The sequence below is a fragment of the Micropterus salmoides genome, unplaced genomic scaffold, assembly GCF_014851395.1.
Source record: "Micropterus salmoides isolate LMB-PRFRI ecotype aquatic unplaced genomic scaffold, ASM1485139v1 Ms_hic_scaffold_4, whole genome shotgun sequence".
NCBI classification, from domain to species: domain Eukaryota; kingdom Metazoa; phylum Chordata; class Actinopteri; order Centrarchiformes; family Centrarchidae; genus Micropterus; species Micropterus salmoides.
The window spans coordinates 38,191,247-38,213,826 of NW_024043372.1; the positions used below are offsets into that span (position 1 = coordinate 38,191,247).

The 22,580-nt window shown below is 40.3% G+C and overlaps 2 protein-coding genes across 4 annotated transcripts; one reads left to right on the forward strand and one right to left on the reverse strand.

Annotated features, from left to right (window-relative positions):
* Positions 1-1,818: 1,818 nt before the first annotated feature.
* cldn19 (claudin 19) lies at positions 1,819-13,376 on the forward strand. 2 transcript variants are annotated; one of them, XM_038697079.1, is made up of 5 exons: positions 1,819-2,619; positions 7,401-7,565; positions 7,911-7,995; positions 8,747-8,893; positions 11,902-13,376. In XM_038697079.1, the coding sequence occupies exons 1-5, from the start codon at positions 2,397-2,399 to the stop codon at positions 11,936-11,938; spliced, it is 657 nt and encodes a 218-aa protein (XP_038553007.1). In that variant the 5' UTR covers positions 1,819-2,396; the 3' UTR covers positions 11,939-13,376. The 2 variants fall into 2 exon arrangements, with proteins under 2 accessions (XP_038553007.1, XP_038553006.1); XM_038697078.1 differs by having other exon boundaries at positions 12,427-13,376.
* Positions 13,377-15,667: 2,291 nt separating this feature from the next.
* Positions 15,668-22,323, reverse strand: LOC119886378 (claudin-16-like). 2 transcript variants are annotated; one of them, XM_038697077.1, is made up of 6 exons: positions 22,047-22,323; positions 20,963-21,071; positions 20,487-20,622; positions 17,809-17,970; positions 17,528-17,592; positions 15,668-15,891 (listed from the first exon to the last, which is right to left on the reverse strand). In XM_038697077.1, exons 2-6 carry the CDS (start codon positions 21,053-21,055, stop codon positions 15,673-15,675), a joined length of 675 nt encoding a protein of 224 aa, XP_038553005.1. In that variant the 5' UTR covers positions 21,056-21,071; positions 22,047-22,323; the 3' UTR covers positions 15,668-15,672. The 2 variants fall into 2 exon arrangements, with proteins under 2 accessions (XP_038553005.1, XP_038553004.1); XM_038697076.1 differs by having other exon boundaries at positions 20,963-21,074; positions 22,047-22,322.
* Positions 22,324-22,580: the final 257 nt, after the last annotated feature.

Consider the following 22,580-nt stretch of genomic DNA (forward strand, 5'->3'; position numbering starts at 1 on the left):
CACTCCAGGTCGCTGCCATAATAAGCGTATTTAGGGGTCCTTATTACTGCACAAATGTCCTATTTTTCTGGGGAGGACTGGCTAGCATTTACCTGACAAGCAGCCTCTTGTGATTGGGGTGAAAAAGACTGTTGTGTCTGAGAAGCAAAGGCAGAAGTAGCATGATATTGACATAACTGACTTTTATATGCGAAGACTGGGATTTGTGTCCTGTCCCATCAAAGTTAGTGCTGATTTGTTTTAACCATGACAACAACCTTTACTTGCTTAAACTGAACCTAACCTTATCCATAGAGCTGGCAAATCCAATAAGGGTGCTGTCGAACACTTATATGACACACAGCCTATTTTGTCACTTGCTGAGTTCAGTTTTTCTATTGAACTTGTACTGCCATAACCCCACCAATGGCAATGTGTTGTTATGATTCAAAATCAGAAAGCCTGCAAAGCCTTGTAAAACACCAACCTTGTTGACTACACCAGACTTGAGCAGTTGTTTTGGCTGTTTTTCATCCCCTCTCACCTCTCTGGCTCAGCTGACCTCTGTGCTTTGACTAAAACTCACCCAATAGGTCAAGCCCCTCAGTAGACTTTGCAAAACTGACAGTCACACATACACACAGCCCGAGTATTCACACCTATAGGAACACTGAGAGGCTTGAAAGATAACAAACCAGAGTTGATTTGAACCATGGGTTGACCTCCATGTATGGCTCTTTCTCTCTATCCGTGTGTGTGTCTGTGTGTAGTGAAGGGTTTTCAAAGACATGCCTGGTGCCGGATAACCGAGGTCACATGCATGTTCACATGTTCTGGTTTTTTGATGTCATGGTCGATCAAGTTCAAGTTCAATGTAGTATTGTTAGGAGAGGTAAGAAAATAAACAAAAAGGTAAGCCAACAACATTCTGCTTTTCCAAATGCCTTTCTTTCTATATGTCTACTATTTATTCTTAAGTGAGTAATATTTTTATTCATCTTAAGTCTGTTGAAAACACCCTTGAGAGTATAGGCAAGAACATGGTTGTGTAGACAGGCTGTATTTGTGTGTAAGTGTGTGTGCAGGGCGGGGGTGAGACATGTCTCTTACAGATGTGAGAAAACGGCCATGTCTCTGAGTGTGTCGACAGTCTAATTGGCAGAATAGAATTATTGAGTTAGTTAGTGAGTTGAGCTGAAGCCCAGCTGATAGAGCGCGCAACTGTGGGAAAACAGGTTTCTGCACTCTCCACAGACACAAAAGACTGGAGTGTGTCTGCATTTACAGCCCGTAAGGATGTACAATTGGGTGATCTCTTACTCGCTCTCTCTCCTTCTCGCTCTTCATTTGTCGGGGTTGCCATGGTGATGGGGGAGGCTTGCCTTGGCGGACCATAATTCCCAGAGAGCCTGTCTGGATGTGACACGTCCTTTTCAGCCAGGCATTGTTTAGATGCTGATTTACGTGTATTTGTTGCACTTTACCACCTCCTCCTCCACACCTCCAGCAGGGGCGGCAAACTTTTAAGGATCAATAAGATTTGTGGAAGGGTTTGATGGAAGGATTTGGACTGGAACAATTTTGCAAAAAAACTCTTTTTCATTAATGAACTTGTTATCATGACTTTACATAAGCTGTTTTCCTTCCTTCTCAACATCTTATGGTTTTTCTTTCCCTCTCTGTTTGAAACAGTGCTCATTTTCCAACTAGCCCATCCCTCTTTCCTCCCAGCAGGCGTTCCTACAACACACAGGGTCCAATCACAGGCCAGCCCTGTACCCCATCCCTCCGTGGTCAGCCTGTTAAGGACTTTTTGTGTTCACGTTTTTTTCCTTTTTCCTTTTTTTTCTCCACTACCCCTCATTGAGCCACTTGAGCCTGGAGCAGATGGAAAGCTTGTAGTGGAAAGTAAGCAAGCAGCAGAGAGAGAGAGAGAGAGAGAAAGAGAGAGAGAGAATTGGAAGAAGCCATGCGAAGGGTGAGGCAGCCCAGCGACGATGTTTGATGAACTGAACCACTGACTGCCAGAAAGCCTTTCTTTCACTTTGACTAAGCCCCAGAGAGACCAAGGAATCAGATAGGACAGCACTGAAGGGGGACATCAACCATCTTTCCAGCTGACGGGCAAAAAGCAGCCCAGGACGTTGTGAGCAAAAGAAAGAAAGAATTAGAGACACAGAGAAAGAGGGGAACTCTACAGGTGAGAGTTAAAGCAGAGAGGCAGAAGGAAATGCTCAGAGGGACCAGATAGTGAAGAGAAAAGTAAAATAAGTAACAGCATTGCTACAGGTGTGTCCTCAAAGACTGCTCAAAGAAAAGGCGACACACCAGAGTCACCCGAACAACAGCGGTTGCAAGTGAACCAGGCAGTGAAAGAGCGAGAGCAGACAGAAGCACAGGCACAGAGCTAGATAAGGATGGCCAACTCAGGTCTCCAGTTGTTGGGTTATTTCCTAGCGTTGGGCGGCTGGATCGGCATCATCTCCACCACCGCCTTGCCCCAGTGGAAGCAGTCGTCGTACGCCGGCGATGCCATCATCACGGCCGTGGGTCTGTACGAGGGGCTGTGGATGAGCTGTGCCTCGCAGAGTACAGGACAGGTGCAGTGCAAGATCTTTGACTCCATGCTCTCGCTGGACAGTGAGTACGACGTTTCAATTTGATTTAACAAAACCTGACTAACTTGTAGTGGCTTGTTACTCTGATCTCCCCCCTCTTAGATGATTAACTAATGAAATTTTACCAAATATTTGATAAACCGTGAGATGATTATTATCATATTTGAAACACGATATAACAAACAAAACAGGCACTGTGTAATTGAGTAAATGATATAAACTGGATCATTTGTCAGATGATGGAAAAGCATAGTTGTGATTCAATTAAGGCTGTAATTAGCTTGTAAAGCATTCTTTTAGTTACACGCAATACTGTATTCTCACATTGCTTTCTTTCTTGGCTCATTAAATTTTCTTTAATAATTGTCCTTTTGAGAAGGCAGTTCTGTGTGAGTTTCAGACAAAGGAGGACAAAAAAAAAGATCCAGTGAAAAACATTGTCTTTAGTTTATCTTACCAAGTTACCCCAAGAACTATCTATGGTGTTTTATTACAAATCAAACAGTTATTGTCATGGGTTATTGTCATTTTCTCACACATAGTAAACAGCAGCGAGAGTCCCTAAGCCCTCCATATCTGGGACACATTCAATTCAGAAGTTGTAAATCTCACTTAAAACATTACTTTTAGAATCTTTAATGAAGTTCAATTAAAGCTCCAAAACACCATGAAACGTCATGTGTGAGGAGTGGGGGGGGGGGGGCAGGAATGTGGTGTTCAGACATAAATTAGCTCAGAATATGAGCCTCCTGTCATCTCCAATCTGTAAGTAGGACCTAGTGACTCATAATTAATGGCACACAGATTATAGGAATCCATCCATCCACTGTCTGCTTAAATCATCCTATTAGCGATTCAAATGAAAGACTACGGGGGGTGGGCTTGGTCAGAAGTCGTATTCACAAAACAACTGAACGCTGTTTTTCTCTGTGGTTTGAGACTGATGTGCTTACAGTTCCTGCTGTGGCACACTTGCCTTAAAGAAACAAATGACGCACTTTGCAAACATTTTGGTGTGTCGGTGAGTGATTATATCAAAACATTTTCTGTGCCGTTCTGTGTGACTGGTGCCCGAGCTGATCTCCCATCTCCTTTGGTTCATTGCAGCAGTAAGAACAGCGTATTGTCCTTGCGGATGAATAGGGGCTGTTAGGAGAAGACAAGGGCAGTGTTGAGTCAAACACCAGAGATATTCCCAGAATGTGTTCCGTCTTCCCCACACGCGCACATTGTTCCATTTGTCCATCAACACACCCAGTGAGTACAGACTCAAGAAAGTTCTCCCACAGAGAGACAAACACTATGTGCCTCTGAATCAACACAGAGCTGAAATGTTGTGACCAAGCAATTCTTGATCAGTCACAGGTTTATTCAGGTGTTTCCCCAGACAGATTATGAAATGGAGCAGATCAGCATCCAATCATGTGTCTGGGGTCAGAAAAGGCACTGCAGGTCTGAACCTTGATGAAACACGCCTCTGTCCAAAAGATCCAGCAGTAACACTGATGAGAGTTTGTCTGAAGGAACTCTCCTGCCTGGCTACGCAGCGGGAGCAGCATGTGATGCTGGGTATAATTGTTCAGCAGACTGTGCTGCACTCGACTGATGCGGCCAAGCAAGTAGTGGAAACTGCTGGATCTGCTGCAGGTTTACTGAGTGTTGTGTTCAAAAAGGAGCCGATGATCAGGATAATACACGGTCGAGAAGGGAGACAATTAATGTCAGAAGAGTGGTGCTGAAAGGACAGCTCTTCAGAAGCAATCTGAGCATGACATTAGAGACACATTGACCTGCCTCTGCCAACCTGTTCTGTCAACATACAGAGTAACCTTGAATTCACTTTTGAGGCAAAATGTATGGTGTTTGTCTCTGCTTCTGTAATGTAAAGTCATGTAAAATAAATTCTGCTCGCTAAGTGAGGACTAATGGTAGACAAATCCCATAAAAAGGCTCAGTAATTTTCTTATACAGCTGGACTCTAGCTTTTAGCAAATGTTACTCAAACATGAGTAAATAGTACATGTGTTTGGGACTATTTTCACAGACTATTTGCTAAAGTGAGTATTTGGGGCAGCAGGACAGTGTATGTGGGACTGGATCAGAATAAAATGCAGTGTGTGTGTTTATGGTGGTGAAGGAACATGTCACCCAGGGCAACAGTGTGGCTGCAGGATCAATTCAGTTTTGGTTTTGGTCTTTTCATGGGATTCGCTGACAATAAGAAAGTGTTGGAGTTTAGTCTTAGTTACTAGTTAGGATTATTGGGATGTTTACTTAAGAGTGAGCTGCTGGTTAACTGGTTAACTGGTTATAGAAAATTCCATTTTTGCCACATAAAGTGTATTAGTACAAGCAAGGACATCAGAAGAGTGAGTTGGAGGTGATGGTGGGTTGGAGGATGGCTGAAGTTGTCAAATATGAGTTAAATTTTAAAGTTGGGCTGTGAGTGGGCAAACAGATATTACGTATGACAGAGTCACAAGTGACCTCACAATGGGACCTTACAGTGCCTACACACATGCCACCAAGCACACACACTCATTGAACGCTTGTGGCTGGCACTGCCAACCTTGGTACTGGAGAGAGAGGGCCTAGTGGGTGAGCTAGTCGTCCACCACCTCCCTCCCTCCTTTTAGCCTCTCCTTTACCCCAAAGGCCCCTGAGCACTCTTATGGTTTGTCACCCACTGAAACTGGTCAGAGTGGTGTCATTTAGCATCAGCCTGATCCTCCGTGCACTCTCAGAAGAAAGGAGGAATGCCCAGAGTGGATGAAAGAAACAAAAATCAAATGTCTCTCTGTTAAGGACTATTCAGATACTCCATCAAAAGGAGCTCTGGAGACATAAATCAGACTTCAAAGATTGCTCCATCCTCTTCCCCCATCATAAGTCCCTTCAGATCAGCTTCTGAAATGCTACTTCTCTGCCTCACCATGAATGATGGTGTGTGTATTTCTGTCACAATGACAAATGATGACTTTAGCTTCCTGCACAGGCGGTTGCTCAGCAGCTCTTTTTGAAGAGATTTTATTTTGTATATATATACACACTGTATTCTGTTCTAGTTCAGCGTGAACCTTTGTTCCTGAGCTTGAACAGTAGTTTGACAAAATAAATTAATACAGGGTCAACATACTAGGTTTTTTCAAGAACTTTGAAGAGTGTGTGTGAGATGCTCTTAAAAGCTCAGAAAAAAATAGTCAAAGATAATTCTTGACCTTGGAAACAGTTGTTTGACAAAAAAAATTTTAACTCAAGGTACATTTACTGTTTTTTTCTTGAGGGGGTGAAGATGGTGAGATGCATTTGAAAGCTCTACAATAAAAGACAAGGTCAAAACCAAGCTGGATCCAAGACCAGCAGAATATTCCCTTCTTAGCGCGTGAATATGAGTAGAACCGCTGTAATGCCCCCTGAGGATGTAACATAGGACTGTCTGTGCATTTTGAAAGAGCAATGGCTAGTGGGGAAACGCCAATACTCACCTGACCGATGGCGGAACTTCATCACTCAGTAACCCAGGGACAGACTTTACGGGGCTGGGCCCTTTTTGCTGCAGTCTAGCCAAAAAGCAAAATTCTTTCTTGACCCTTGGAAACAGAGGTTTTGACAAAAACGTTGACTTACTAGTGCTTGCCCACAAACAAATCTTAACATGTGGTTCAAGCTTTGAAGACCATGAAATGCAGTTGAAATCTCTGGGGGGAAAGTTGATATTGAGTAAAGGTTTTATTTGTCAAATTATTCTGTTCTGTCTATTGTGTTTTTTCTGCCTATTCAAATGTGTTTTGATGTGATTTAATTTTTGGTGTATAAACACTGACTCAATTTGAAGCTAATGCCTCTGACCCTGGCTGCTAAATCTGCATGGAAATCTCTGATATGTTTACTTTAATTGCCATACTTTTCAGCTTTTTCAGATATCAGAATATATCAGAATATCAGCATCAGAAAAAGAAGCATATTGGACTTTTCTGTCACTGCTGGGATTTCAACAATCCCCTTGCTTGTTGTAAATAAGACACACTCCATCAGTATTTGACAGTATCATTAAACTTTTAGCATTGCTTTTTCGTTTGTGAGTGCCGTGTTTGAGGCAGCAATGTCTGATCGCTGTAGTGACAGCCCCATGAAAACAATCTTGCTTTGTGACAAAGTCACACTAATCCCACTGTGTGAAACATGTAAAGCAGGCCCTCCTACAGCTCCTCTGGGTGAGAGAGAGAGTTGTGTTTCATCTGTGTCTATTCCACCTACAGTAATTGCGTTGATGCAGATATTGTGCATTTGCACATATGTGTGTGTGTTGTAATATGTGTAAATATGTTCCTCCCACTAAGTTATGTGTGTGCTGAGGCCTGTGTGGGCAGCACATTAGATTTTTGAGAAAGCAAACCACACTGGAATGATCTGGAGAAGATTTGGAGTATCATTTAAGGTCCCAGAGCTTGGCCAAGAAATTCACCTCTGGAAATGAAAAGGCTGGAATTACCCTGCTGCTAGGATAGTGGTGGACTCTCCCTAATGAGCTTTCTGCCGTAAATGCATGTGGTCTCCCATCAATCCTGCATGGCGTGTGTAGCGAATTCATTCCCTTATAATTATCACTTTATTGTCCAGAAATGTATTTTATTCCAATTGATGGACTAAAAGATTTGTTTTCTCATCTCCACACCACATCTCCTCCCTCTCCTTTCTTTTAATTTTGGCTCTCCCTTTCTTTCATATCCTCTATGGCTTCACTATCATTCACCATTCTGTGCTCTGCGATCCCTGTCTCGTCCTTTCCTTTTCTTTATCTAGTCCACATCCAGACATGTCGGGCACTAATGGTAGTGTCAGTACTGCTGGGTTTCATTGGCATCATCGTCAGCGTGGTGGGCATGAAGTGCACTAAGGTGGGAGATAACAACCCATCCACCAAAACCCGCATCGCTGTGACCGGAGGAGCTCTCTTCCTGCTCGCAGGTGTGATTATTGCTGAGGGCGGCTAATGTTTTGTTTAGTTTGCAAACAAAAATACATCTCCCGCAACCAGTGCATTTAACAAGAGCGGAATGGTATTTTTCTAGCTGGAATCTCTCACCAGGAGTCTTCTGGGTAATTAGAGTCCCTGCTGTAAACAGGAAGTGGTCATTTTATAGTCATTAGCCACTGACCACAGACATTAACCACAAGCCCAGGGGAGAAAATTAACTAAATAAAGATTGCCTAGTGAATGTGTGTTGTTTTAGCTACTGCAGAGTGAATATTTGCAAATTTAATGCATACAGAGAACTGTTGCACTCTTATAAATCTTTTCTCTCTCCACAGGTCTATGTACACTGGTGTCTGTTTCCTGGTATGCCACTCAGGTGTCTTATCAGTTCTTCAACCCAAATACACCGCCCAATGCCAGGTATGTAGAGAAGCTGATATGTAGAGATAGAAAACAAAGGGAAGACATCTGTCAAAAAGTATACACGCTCGTGCTTACTCTCTCTTTTTATCTTGGTGTTGACAACTCAATCCCTGTCTACTATTTTCTGACCAGTCTGAAGCTGCATATGTAGTCATTTTACATTAATAGATATTACTATCCCTTCTCCTGATATTGATATTAGGCACTTATTGCCTAAAGTGTAAATCTGTGCTGCAGTTGTGAGGCTTCAGCAGTCATAGATGTTGCAGAAAGAGTCTTTTTAACAGGCAGGAACCGCAGCTGAACAACCAAAACTGTAACACGGTTGCTCCAGTCAAAATGTTGGTAATAAACACAGCTAGCTTTAACTGCTCACATTTCCTTAAACATAAACATGATTAGCTTAGCTACTGACAGTTTCTAATTAGGTTGATAAACATGTCCAGCTTTAGTTACTAATAGTATGTATAGTACATGCTAATAGTCTTACTTGACTAGCTTTAGCCGCAAATTACAGCTGATAAGCTTGGGTAGCTTAACTGCTATCAGTTGTAACAGGTTCATTTTTAGAATTAGTAAAGTGGCTTGTAAAACAAACAATTTACATGATCCTGACTTTATTATGTCATCTATATACTATCTTTGATTTTTTTGGGTAAATAACATCTCAAAGGACGCAAAAACTCTGACACTGCCATACTGTATACCTGTCCTCTTTACAACCAGTTCCTCCCTCTTTCTTGCACAGGTATGAGTTCGGCTCGGCTCTGTTTGTGGGCTGGGCGGCGGCCAGTCTGACGGTCCTGGGCGGCTCCTTGCTGTGCTGTTCCTGCTCTAAAGACGACATGCGGGGGCAGCAGTATTACCGCCAATCACAGCCTTCCACAGCCAGGGAGTACGTGTAAAAACCACCCCCTTCCGGCAGTCACCCAAACAGAGAGCATCGGACACGCTTGGCACCCCTCTTTCTTTTTGTCAAATTATACCTAGTGATAGGAAACAAACAAAAAGATTATTCTGTAGACACATGCAATCATGTAGTACTTACACACTGGTATACATATGAACACATACAGTATTATACACAAACACATTACCCACCAGCAGGATGTATTTCTGTGGCTAAAACTGCTACAAACTTAAATCAATTATATGTAATCAGACAACCTACAGATTTCATGCTCATCATCCAGCTAGCTTATATAATGATAAGCTTGTAGTGTGAACTGGGACCTCTAGTGTGTGGTGATGGCGCAGTGGATAAGATGCATGGCTTCTGTGTGGGAAATCTATGTTCAACTCCCCACTGTGACCCACCAATGTGTCCCTGAGCAAGACACTTAGCGCCTAGTTGCTCCAGAGGTGTGCAACCTCTGACATACATAGCAATTGTAAGTAGCTTTGGATAAAAGTGTCAGCTAAATGAATTAATGTAATTTAATCTACTCGAAGTTAGTGGAGCTGCATAAATCTGATCCAAAGTTACAACTACTCCCTCTAAGTCATCCATTTTCCGAGAGATAAAAATGAAACTAATGAAAATATTTGCTTCTTTGTTGAGCAAAACTCCATTTAAGGTGAACTAAAAGACAAAAAATAGGGTGTATCACAGCTGAAACCCAGAGAGAATGGACATGGAGCTAGAAATACTGGTACTGCAAAACTTGCGTAACTTTAGCATGTCCTATGCTTCCTGGTTGGAGCTGCATCCATGTTTGGCCTCAATAATGCTTTGTGTATTCACACTCCACTGGTGCAGTTATGGTGTGTAAAGGAAGATCCCCAAACAACTGTACAAAACTTAGAAAGGTTACTGGGCTGCAGGAGAAACTCAAAGCACAGCGGCAGATAAACAGAGAGCAAGAAGAAAGAGGAAAGTAAAAAAAGAGGAAAGTAAAAAAATATTAACTGCCTAATTGCACTTGATGAAAAGGGTGATGCGCCCATAAAACCAATGCCCCAAAATTTACGAAAAATACAGGGGACATCTGATTAGCTATAGCTCTGAAGACAGCATTCCGGTAATTAAAACAACCAAAATGACAGGTGTGTTCAGTGTCCTCTGCCAATAAGGCCTAGGTCGGCCATTTTGTTACAGCTGAGGCACTTCCTCACTAGCTAGTTCTTATATAGCGCTGTTTTACACAACAATCACTAAATGAGAGCTGCACATAAAGACACAATCTGAACTGCAGGAGTGGAGGTGAATTGTTTATAAAAGTTGTCTGCTTAGTATGTATGTGAGTGTGAATGTTGTTAATGATCATTTCACCATTTTACTCTATTCTAATAGAAGGTGGAGGTTCTCATCAACACGTTTCACCATGTTCCATACACTAACACTTTCCAGATTTATACACTCCTTCATCTCATATACCAATCAATACCTTAAGATCTGAGCTATTTCATATACTTCTCACAGCCATATAATCTGACTGGGAATCATAAACTATGAGACACTAGTACATCACTTTACAATGGACCATGAGCTAAGACCAGAACTTAAAACAGAGTTGTAAATGGACTGTACAGCGCCTTTCTAGTCTTACAACCACTCAAAGCACTTTACTCTACCAGTCACATTCACCTCATTCATACGGGGATGGCAGAGGCTAAGTTCCCAACTGTTCATCAGCACTACTAATCTAGTCATGCAATTTGGGGTGCGGTATCTTGTCCAAAGACACTTTAATATGGAGACAAGAAGAGCTGGGGAACCATATTTAACTTCACTGCAGAACTACAGCTGTTTTGAAAACACTGACCACTGCATGAGCATGATTTATAATAGATTTCAGCAGCATTTTTAGAATCTGCTTCACATTAGCCTGTCTAACAGGTCTAGACTAACTCCCAAGTCCCCTCTTGATGCTCCCACATCACTTTGCCTTCATTTGTGTACCTAAAAGAGCTGTTCCAGATAATAAAGCCATTAACTTTTATTGGAATCGCTCCCAGTCCCCCCATTTCCCGGTGATTCTCTCTTCTTGGTAGACACTTGTTTGTGGAGTGCTTTATTATTCTCAGATTGGGGGAGTTGTAGGTCTATAGGACATTCCTTGTTCTGTTTAAAAAGAGAGGGATGTCAGGCGTCACTGGTCTGTCAGTGGCAGCTGTGCTTTGAATAAGGATTGCTCAACAGCAAGTCTGAAAAGCAAAGAAAAGAAAGCATTCATTTAAAGTAATGATTTGACATTATGGGAAATAACCTTATTTGATCTCTTGTTGGAAGTTAGATGAGAAGCTCAATGCCACTTTCATATCTGTGAATCTGTTAATATGAAGCTACAGCCAGGAGACGTTGAACTTAGCATAGCATAAAGACTGACAGTATATTATAAACAGCTAGCCTGGCTCTGTCTAAAGGTACAAAACACACAACAAAACGTCTTAATTATTGAGCTTTAGAGGTGCTGGCAGGCAGATTTTTTTTTCACTTTTGGACAGAGCCAATCTTGCTGTTTCCCCCTGCTTATACCGTTTATATGCTACACTCACTAGTTCTAATGGCCCTAGCTTCATATTTAGCATACAAATATAAGAGTGGTATTAATCTTCTCATATAAGCTAGAAAGTGAATAAGCATAATTCCCAAAATGTCAAAAACAGCCAGTGAACTAGCAGCTAACAAGTACAGCTCGATAAATCTGACTTAATGTGTTGTCTTTCATCTTTATCAGTCCATCATTACTAAGACATGCAATCTCTTCAAACTTTAGATTACTGGCTAGCCAACATGTAGCATCACCTCCCAAGCTCCTTCTCATTGTCTTTCCACCCTTTTTTCCTTTCTGACACTTCATTGCTGTTGTGAGGATATGAGAGGTCTTGATGTGTCTTGTTTCCCCTCCTGTCCTCTAATCCTGTTCTTCTCTGACTGTCTTCTTCTCTCCTCTAATTCAGGGCAGAGTTGTTGAGTGAAACTAGTTTCCCTGACTGATCAGCCCCTGCCTTTTTATCGAGGACTGTCCGACTGTCCAACCACTGTCTTCCCCCTTTTTCCCCTGTTACCTCTTAGAACCCAAGTTAGGACCTCTTGTAGAATACTGCCTTTCCTCAGTACTACATCTGCGCCTTATAAGTTTTAATGGGTACCAAGATGCATTATCTTCTCCCATTTTAGCCTACCCTCAGAGCCTTTACTGTAAATATGGACTTAAAAGGACATGTGATCAGACCTTCTATTTAAGAAATGGGGCAGCCTCCTCCATTTAAGCCGTACTCCACCTCCCACACCCCCCTCTGTCCCATTATTGGCTGAAAGTTAACAATGATTGAAACCCCTTGTGGTTTTGTTGCGCTGATTCATTATTTCACTTATATCCTATGACCTCTGGGTTTTTTTGTAAATGTGTCTTTTGGGTTTATTTTGTTTGCTTTGACTGTACTTTGACTGAAACGTGTCTTTTTTTCCCTTTTGAATTGCAGACCAAATGTTAAAAGTACCCCACCAGAGAAAAGGGAGCAGTACTTGTAGTTTGGGAGAGTCTTCTGGCATTACCATGGTTTAGATTCTGTCAGCAGACAGAATCCTCTCACTGAGGAATTCAAAACAGACAAACACCATTAAAGAAAGAATTTATGAACAACAACCTTTCAAGCATATTGCAGCAACATAAATTAGAGTCTTTGTTTAAGTAAAAGTAATTGTTGGGGGGTTATGAAATAGTTGATCAGGGGGATTGAGAAAGATGACATCTTTGTCTTGTCTGTTTTGTTGACTTCGGGAGAGACAGTCATTCAGGGTATGTTTTCTGTAACATGTTAAAATGCCCAGGTGTATATACCACCTCCTCTATTCTCTCTCTCTCTTTTTTTTTTTTTTTTACTACATGTATAATGTTATATTACAGTGCCTTATAACACATGTTTGTGCACATGTATGTTTTTGACTTCATGAATTCTTTATAGTCTCCTATCCCATCTGATGGATGTGTCCATAGTTCCTCTGCCAGCAGTTCTGTATGCCTTTATTTTTTATTGTTGTTGGATTTCTGAAAATGAATGTGAAGCTACTCTGCAGTACCACTTATGAAAGAAAAAAGACATACCTACGATAGGTCTTCAGCATAGTGCCTTATTATCCAAGTAGCCTGGATTGAGGATATACCCAGTACATTCATTTTGTTGTGCCAATATGATTTTGTGTGAGTGACAGAGTCATTATTTTATTGACTCTAAAGGATGTACTGTACTGTGTGCTGTCTCCTGTACTAAGGAACGCCAGTTTGCTGAGTGTTCAAATGCCCTTCTGATGCCTGCATTTATTTACCATGCCATTCCTTTCTCTAATATTTACCTCCTCGATGTTGTGTATCATCTCATTTACAGTATACCCCTGTCTGTTCCTTTTAGAATAAAGTAAACAGAGACATGGACTTGGCTATGAGTCACTGCTTTATTAGTTGTTTCCTAACTTTTCACCCATGCCTGACTTTCGGCCCACTCCCCCCACTCGTTCCTCTTTTCCAGTTCAAATACTTCTTTTGCACCCTGTTGTTCAATAATTGCAGACGTGGAATTTCACTTCTGCTCCACTGGACTGTAGCACATTCTCAGGGCTGGACTCACAAAGTGAACTTGCTCACCAATGCTATAACTGACAACAATTTTCTTCTTTTGTTGAGTTTCAAACATTGTTTCATCGTGAACTTGGAATGAAGAGTTAACGCAGTTTTGTGAAAATGTTTGGTTTTGTGTGATTTTACATCCCACCTTGTGAAACTAATGCAAGCCCTTTTTTTTTTTGAATTCCCAAAATGTACATAAATGATCAGATTTTGTCTAGTTTAGTCTATAAACAGATAAATGCATATGAAGGTAGATATTTGTAGGCAAGAAACAAGATTTTGGGATCTGGTTTCCGTTTGTAATCCTTTTGTAGTCTGAATAGCACTGGTCGATAATGTGTGAGCGGGCATTGATTGCATGCAAACAATCCGCGTGGACTGCGAAAAAGGCGGAACGCATCGGACAATATGCAATCATCAGTCAGTTTGCGTCTACATTACTCACAGTGCAACTGGACTGCCCACAGTTCTGGCAAAGATTAAGGTTTTGTTATTAGAAACGGCTACTGTAGCCTCGACCCGGTGGCCTTAAGCAGGAATGAGAAGGTCTGGTAAGGTTAACTCTTTCTAACGCCACACCCCCAGAATGTTTTCCTTTTCAAACCTGTAGTTTTCAACCTCAACCGACACCGATATATATCCATCTCCATCTGGAGCTACAAAAGGCTAATTCAACAGAGAAAGGTTCAACTTTGTTGATGTTATGCAGCAATGTTAATGTCCTGGAGACAACCAATCATGTTCTTTTTGTTTCCCCCGCTACATAAAAGTACATTTTCACTGTCAGTGGCTGATTTTATTGATCTACCAGGACTTCAATAAGAAAAACAATAGGAACTATCTCGAAAATAACTGCCCAATCAGGGCTGAGTATATAAACAATACGGCCAATGATGCTAACACACCTGCACATTTCAGGCTTGTGAGAAAACAAGTCTGCTACTTTGAGCCCAGATGAACACTGAAGTTATGTTGGAAAGGGATCTCTTTACAGCCAGTATGGAGAGCACATACAGATTACAACTACCATTAACTTTCAATATACATGAGAATTTAAAATGTGTGTACCTTTTCTTTAAGAAAATCACATAAGCATAAAATAATATTGAAAGGTCTTGAATATGTGGACCCCGCGACCCTGTACGCAGGATAAGTGGTTGACGATGGATGGATGGATGGATGGATGGATGTGGATGATTTGAATGAATTACTATTGATGCATGAATACAGGTAGCTCAAGCAGACCATACAAGCCATTGATTCAACATTATTTTAGTACAAACATACAGTCAGTTTCAATGTTGCTGCAGTAAATTATCTTTTTATCAAAGAGACTGTTCATGAAAATGTATACAGAGTTAAAATAAGGCAGTTTAAGAAATATGCACAATGAAGACACCACTGGTGGGAACAGAGTATGGACGTGAAATCTCACACACACCTGACATGTACGGATGCACCTATACTACCTAGATGACTATACAGTCTGTTCCACAATACTGATGTGTACCATTTAAGACTATTATTATTTATTAAAAAAACACCTTTTCCACAAGGACATTTGCTTTAACTGTACACAACAACTGTATCTCTTGCGTTTTCCTGCTAAGTCAAACTATGGAGAAATATTTTGGGCTTTCTGATATGAGCTATTCATCTATGTCGATATTTTTAAAAAAAGAGCAAAGGTTATTTACATAATGAACCCGATGAACTGAAGCTTGCCGCAGAAACCAAGTCATTATAGTAAACACAGGAATGTGTTTTTGCACTTTTAGCACTCTGAATGATAGATGTTACACATGTGTTTGATTCGGACTTATACAGAGTGGTAATTTAGGAATGTAAGCCTGGAAACTATCTCCTTTACTGCTAAACATCAGCACAACAATGTCACATGTTTTCATAATGAAATGCGTCATTCATATTGAAGAGGAAAATGAGGGCAGACATCAGCTCTTTATTGAACAGTAGCAGTTACGCCAACAACAACAACAATCTACTGGTTGTTTATACAGAAAAATAACCAAAGATCTAATATTCACATGTTGATACAGCTCTAAAAGAGACAATCTTGATGAAACAGAATTTGTGCAGGAAAGCTTTAAATGTAAGTCTTGCAGTTTAAGGTAGACTGTGGCGACATGATGGTGTTGGTTTGGGCCGGCTGACTGTGATCGAGTCGCATCCTGAAGGAATCACTGATGTGAGACACACTCCTGATTGTCAAAACAGCTGAGGGAAGAGAGCAGAACACACTTCCCACCATCAACCAGTACGAGAGCCCAAACTCAAATGTAATTCCTGGCATCCCCAGAGTCACCTGTTGGAGAAACATGCCGAAATAATTAAGTAAGCAGATTGTTTCTTACTCTGAATATGCATTAATGTCATGAAAACGGTCTACCTGTGATTTTTCCACCTGCTCTCTCTAGTGGTATTATTAGAAATTCAGTAAGTGCTAAGACAAAATGTAGACTGCAATTTCATAAGAACGTCTAACTTGATTTTTTAAAATTCTTTGTGAATACCAATAAACCTGCAAGGTTGTATCCTCTTCCTCTCTGAGATCTTTTTTGTGAAATCCACTGCCTGCTAGCTACACTGGTTAGCAGAGTGGACCGCAGCTCTTACAATTTATTTTAGCTTGACTTGACAGGTTTGTCTCGGAGCTGGGCATCAAGCATCAGTTTCTGCGTGCCAGCACATTCAGGAGCAGAGGACTGAATTATATGAAAAGATATCTCACAATGTTTTTATGATCATCTCAATGCAAAGGGATGGATTTGTCAGTTTCAAATAAAGTCACTAAAGTTAATGGGCAGAGGAAGAAGCTGTAAACATAACAGCAACATATTCTCAACTTATAATTATTTTAATAATATATTTTATTATATATATTGTTTACACATCCAACAGAAATGGCATAAAATTAGCATTCATTTGAAGTGTTTCCGAATCCAATATTCACTCTCCTTTTAGGTTTTGGTCTCTACCAACTCCTGAGAAAAATACCTGTCCCTTAAGCTGCTAAATGTTAGTGTAGACGTTCGAAAGTAAGACAGCAACAACTAGGATACACTGACATGGGAACAATTAACTCTCACACACACATTAACACATTGATAAACGCCAGGAATACTGATGTCATAGTTCAAGAACTGTTAACATCATTTATTTTGTGATCGTTGCAAGTTATGCAACCGTACTAATGATTTACACCTTAATGTTGATTCTTGACCTTTCGGGAACAGTATGTGCAACAATATAATCTAAGCCACTTGCTACCTTTTCGGGGATTTCAACTTACTCCCAAAGTCTTCAACAGTGAATGCTGAACTCGTTCATATTTTATACAAAAGACCAGCTAGAAGATAGACATGGGTTATGATCTCCTTCACATACACGACCACCTCTTGTCATGTGACTGAAGTTCCACGCCTTGTGATGATACCTGAGCCAGCTCCACTTACTGATAAAGACATTCAAGTTAAATTTAAGAAGACATGAAATAAAGGACCTTGTTGTTGTTAAAATGATGTCAGATAAACCTTCAACAAGCTCTTGATAACAGGAATCTCAAAACAAAAGAAATTGGTTTTAATTTATTAGCAATGCTGATACAATTACCTTTGCAAATCAATTAAATTAAAATATTGAAATATTATGAATAATTCAAAATCTTATGAAAAGAATGTGATACATGGTTACAGAAAGGTGTTTTGATAAAGCAGAATAAAATAAATACGAGCCTCATGGCAGCTAGACAGGAAATTAAGAGGTTGGATCATATTTTGTGCTTTCTTGATGCAATATTAGCAGAAAAAATCTGAATGAGATTGACAATTTAGATCTGTTTCTTTTGACGATGGAAAGGTTTGGTATTGGCTGTGGGTTTTTAAGGTTTCTAATAGGTCATATAATCTCATGGTGTTGTGGTGTTGTGTGATGACACCTACCTCCTCTCTGTATCTGGTGTAAGTCTCCACCCCATACCACAACAGGCCAGCTGCACCACACACACCTGAGAGTGACACACTCATTTTAAACCAATGCACAGATACGAGTCAACATTACAACTGTCAAAGCATGAACAGTAAACAAACTTAAGTGTGTGAACCAGAGAATGATATGAATCTGAAGTAGTTACCCACTGTGCAGAAACCACAAACCAAACAAACTGCTTCTGGCTGGATTTGACTAAGGCTGTTAAGTGCGAGTGAGGGGCAGTTTTACAGACCTCCACACAGACAGAGGACGCCAGAGATCAGCAGCAGCCTGCCCTGAGCCAGCACACTGGGGATCAATGTAGTGCACCTCAGGCCGGGTATCGAGATCAGGATGGAGACCAAAGACAGAACGCACATCCCCAGCAATGCTATTCGCATGGCCAACAAATCAGCTGTTGGAAGAAGAGACAAGATCAATATGGAGAACTCCTTACCCACAGAACCCAAAATGGATCACGACATTTTAAAACAGTCAGATCAGTTTATTAAGAGGAGTCAGACATGTAGTCAAGAATGATACTTGATGATTGTTTGTGCTTTGTATTCTTCTTTATGTGTTTTTCTGTTAAATTAAAACGTGCATTTATATGAAAGCCCATCTCATGACAAGGAAAACTAGCATAAACAATAAATGCTGTGGTATTTGGCATTGCTCCATGTACTTCTAGCTTACAACAGTTCATTCATTCTATTTTTTACTCTTAAAGGTACAATGTGTAAGAACAGACCCTTCGCTAAGCCACGCTACCCTTAGTTACTGTTGCTAAGTCAGACAAACTGTTGGATTTGCTGCCACTGTTTATAACTGCACTCCCTGGAGAAATATTGTCTAATTTTTTGAAAAATGAAAAAAGCGATCTCAGAAAGGAGACAGAAAGGTTAGCATTATACATTTGAAGGTTGTATTCAGGCTGTCAAACTGACGTCAAACAAATAATTAGAGAAGCTAAAGCCTAATGTTACTGATCACAGAGTAAAAGTGAACCACTGCATCACCTGACAACTGAGACAGAGGATAACGATATTAGGGATCAACACTGTTCCTGTAAAGCTGGGTAGGCCTCTGTTCACTATTACAATCATTAAACAGCAAAAACAGTAGGGTTATATAACGTTACATTCAGTAGTATGGTAAGTTATGTAACTAGCATTAGCTAGCTAACACATTACATGAGGAACAACCCACAGCCAACATTTTTCTGAATTTGTTTTAGGTTTTGGAAAGTGAATAAATCGTACTTCTCCTTTCAGCCTCTCTGGGTAGCGACTGTAACTATTACAAGTGCCCAAGAAACAGCCTTTGACCATATCTTGGAAAAATACAGCAAATAAAAGCTAGAAAACAACGCTTTTTGCATACGAGTCAATGGAGCGCAGCCATGAAAGTGTCTGACCTCAGTTAGAGCGAGTCCTGTACTGCGCTGTGATTGGTTAGCTGCATATTTGGGGCGTGGCTTAGCACAGGGTCAATTGATGCTATTCTCAAATTTATACTCCAAAAAATAGGCTCATAACTGTTGCTAGCTAGTTAGCAGCTGTACTGAGCTGTACTACAGATCAGGGTACATACTATCGAGGTACAAAGTGGTATTATCAGAAAGACAGGCTGTGGCTAGCTGGTTAGCATAACCAACTAAGCTCTGCAACATAACACATTGACGTATTTGTCATAACATCCGAACTGTTACTTCTTTACATTCTATTGATAATGTTAGTTCTTTTTTTTGAATGTTTTAAACTGAACTTCTGGACAAATCTTACACATTGTATCTTTACAGTTTCAAATTTTTCTTCACAGTTTTCAAAGTCTCGTATACAATTTTACCCCCATTCACGTTAGTGGAGGGCTAAAAGTTAGCCTGCTCAGCCGGCAAAAGTCAACACAGTGGAGGCTGTAGCGCTACTGCCGACTCCTACGCAGGAGTACAAATCAAGGTTTACGCGTTACTGAACGCACCATCTTGGATGCGCGGCTGTGCGGCACCTCAGTGGCACAGGACCTTCATTTGTTCATGTCCGGAAGGAAGAAAGGAGAACGAGGGAGAGAGGCGTTCTTTCCACAGCTGTAAGTAGCCTACTGTCAACCCCCCCCCCCCACCCGCCGAAAGGAATAAAGTAACCTAACAAGTAACGTATCTAGTTACTTTTATCACACAGTAATTTAAGTAAAGTAATATTATTACTTTTTGAAGGAGTAATAAGTATTACAATTTCTGAGTAACTTGCCCAACACTGGTCATTTCCTTTTTGATCATTTAAATAACGTGTTTTATTTCATAGAGTAAAAAGCGTTTAACTTTGGGGGGAACTGCATTTCTGTTATCAATATAGTACTGTAGTACCCTGTACTTAAGTACAGCTTTGAGGATCTAGTGCTGTAGGCCTACTTCAATAATTCAACTTTATTACTAACTTAACTTGTTACTACCTCTTCTCCACTATTAAATTGATATTAATTTTTTACTCCATTACGTTCATCTGACAGCTGTGAAATGAAAAGTTACTTTAAAGATCGAAATTTTGGATATGACATATGAATGTAAAGTAATTTGCATATAAAGTAGTTGAAACATAGCTCCACCTCGACCAGCTGAAACATTAATGCTGCTTACACATTCATGCATCAGTAATAATTAACCTAAACTAAAATATATAATAACATGTTGTAATCATGAAAGGGGCCATATGCAATACTTAATGAGTATTTTTCTGATCATGCTGTCAGTCTCTGTGTTAAAAGACCTGGAGTGAGGTTCCAGTCAGTAATATGGTTGGGCTATACTTTGAATCAAAGATTGTTCCTGTGAAGAGAGTAACAGCGCATCAGGAGTGAGAATTATTAGACGTCTCTGCAGTGATATTTGTGGAAGAGGAAGATACCATGATTGAAGGTGTAGTGTTGTTGTACCTGGCAGATGTTCCATGTAAGACACTGACACATCACATGTCCTCAGGCCAACCAGGCTGTCATGAACACACTCCCCCCACAGGCCTCGACAACGGGAGCTCAGGCCTACTGAGGTCAGCTGATCCTTAGCTCCATGCTGGACCAGGAGACACATTAAATTTGTGAAAGGCCTGATCACTAACTTAAGCACAATGATTAAAGTCAGGTTGTAAATCCATCTTAACTGTAATAAAAATAAGGTATTGGAAGTTGAAAAACATGAATAAATGTGTCCTCAAAATACGCACTTTACATGATTGGTCGTCTGGCTTCACAACCACACACTAAAGCTCAGAGTTTACCCACCAGTGTATCACTGCAGTCAGACAGACAGTAGTGCAGCCTAGTGGTTACTTTACACTCCTTCTACATACAATGATTAGCAGTGACTGCCGATGAGAAGTCGTGTGTGTGCGTGAGTGCACACTTGTTCCTACCCTCCAACAGTCCTTTCCAGCAGCAGCGATTAGCAGCAGCTGGCTTGTCAGTGCTATCAGCAGCCCCAGGACCTCAGTCTGTCCTCTGCTCATCCTGTCCTCTACTCAGCTGCTGGAAAAAAAACAACAACTTCCATCATAAAACATCAGAAATGTGCAGATTTCTAGAAGGAACTGTTTTACAGTGATGAAGAGAAGCAGCCTGGTTCTTAGATGGACTTAAATTAAAAAAATTATGACATTATCATTTACACTCATAGCACCTCGTCCACACAAGTGATGAAAGAAGTATTCAGATCCTGGACTTCAGGAAGTAAAAAATTATTAGAAATACTTCATTACAAATGAAAGATTCAAAATCAAATTAAAAAATACAGAATATATATAAAATTATGTAGTTATTTCTATTAGTTTTTGTGAATTTGTGCGTTTTAACAATCTGTGGGGAGTCTACATTTTGTAATAAAAATGGTTTTATTAATTGTTTCCCAGTAATTCTTACTTTTAGATTCAATATCTTTAAATCCGACTACTTTACAAAATAACAAAAACATCAGCATTTTGGGTTTTGAAACACCCTGGAGACCTTCATACTGGGAAATAAAATAAACAGAGAGCTAAATAAAACACAAAAGTGTTCCTCTTGATTTCTGGTGTGTTGAGGGGTGAGCTAAGACGAGTCATTACTTTAGTATTTCTAAAATCCTAACAACATGAAAGTGAATGGATAAAAATGTGCAGACAAGAGGAGAGACTTTGGTCAAAAAGAAGCAAAAAAGGAAATTTACACCTCAAGTGGAAGAGAAAAAAACTGATATTGTATAACAAAAGTGTAGTGTATAAAAAAGATAATCCTTAGACGACAACTTCCATAACTTTAAGATGGTTAAAAAAGCTTCAGACATTTTAAAGAAATGTTTTCAAAGACGTTACATTATCTTTTAATGAGTAAAATGTCTGTTATCGCCCCGTGTGGGGAAACAGCCTTTCTTTAAATATCTTGACAAAAGAATCATAGTAGTAATCTTGCCGCTGTCGTGAGGGTAATGAACAGTGGTGTGAAACTATTGAAAAAAACACTTACCTCTTAGAAAATGCTTTATTTCAAGGACTGACTCTCAAAGTGGATTTGTTCATTTCCCAAAAAGAGAAACGTGGAGGAAATTTGGCGCAAAAGCTTCAGACTGTGTGTCTTTGCCCTTGATCATTCCCAAATGAAGTGGTGTAGGCCTGTGTTAGTGGGGCTTGGCATAGTGCTGAAATTAGGTCTCAAGACATTAACCACGCATGACCTTCATAACTGCACTATGACTTTCCATTTTGCTCTCCTCTCTGTTTATCCTTTGAGAAGTTTCACCCTTGTCTCAACTCTAACTTAAAAGAAAAATAACTCTTTCTCCCCTCAAACAGAGAACAAGAAAATCCGCCTCATTTGAAGACATTTTCTTCCATTTCAGACTGTCCAGATGTGGCAAGGAGATATTTGTGTTGAGATGACAAGATAAAAAGGAAACAGTTAAATCCATCACAGAGAAAGGAGGAGAGACATAGGGACAGACAGAGAGAGCCAAGCCATATTGAGATGTTCAGAGGGATTATTGTGGAGTGAAAATGCCAG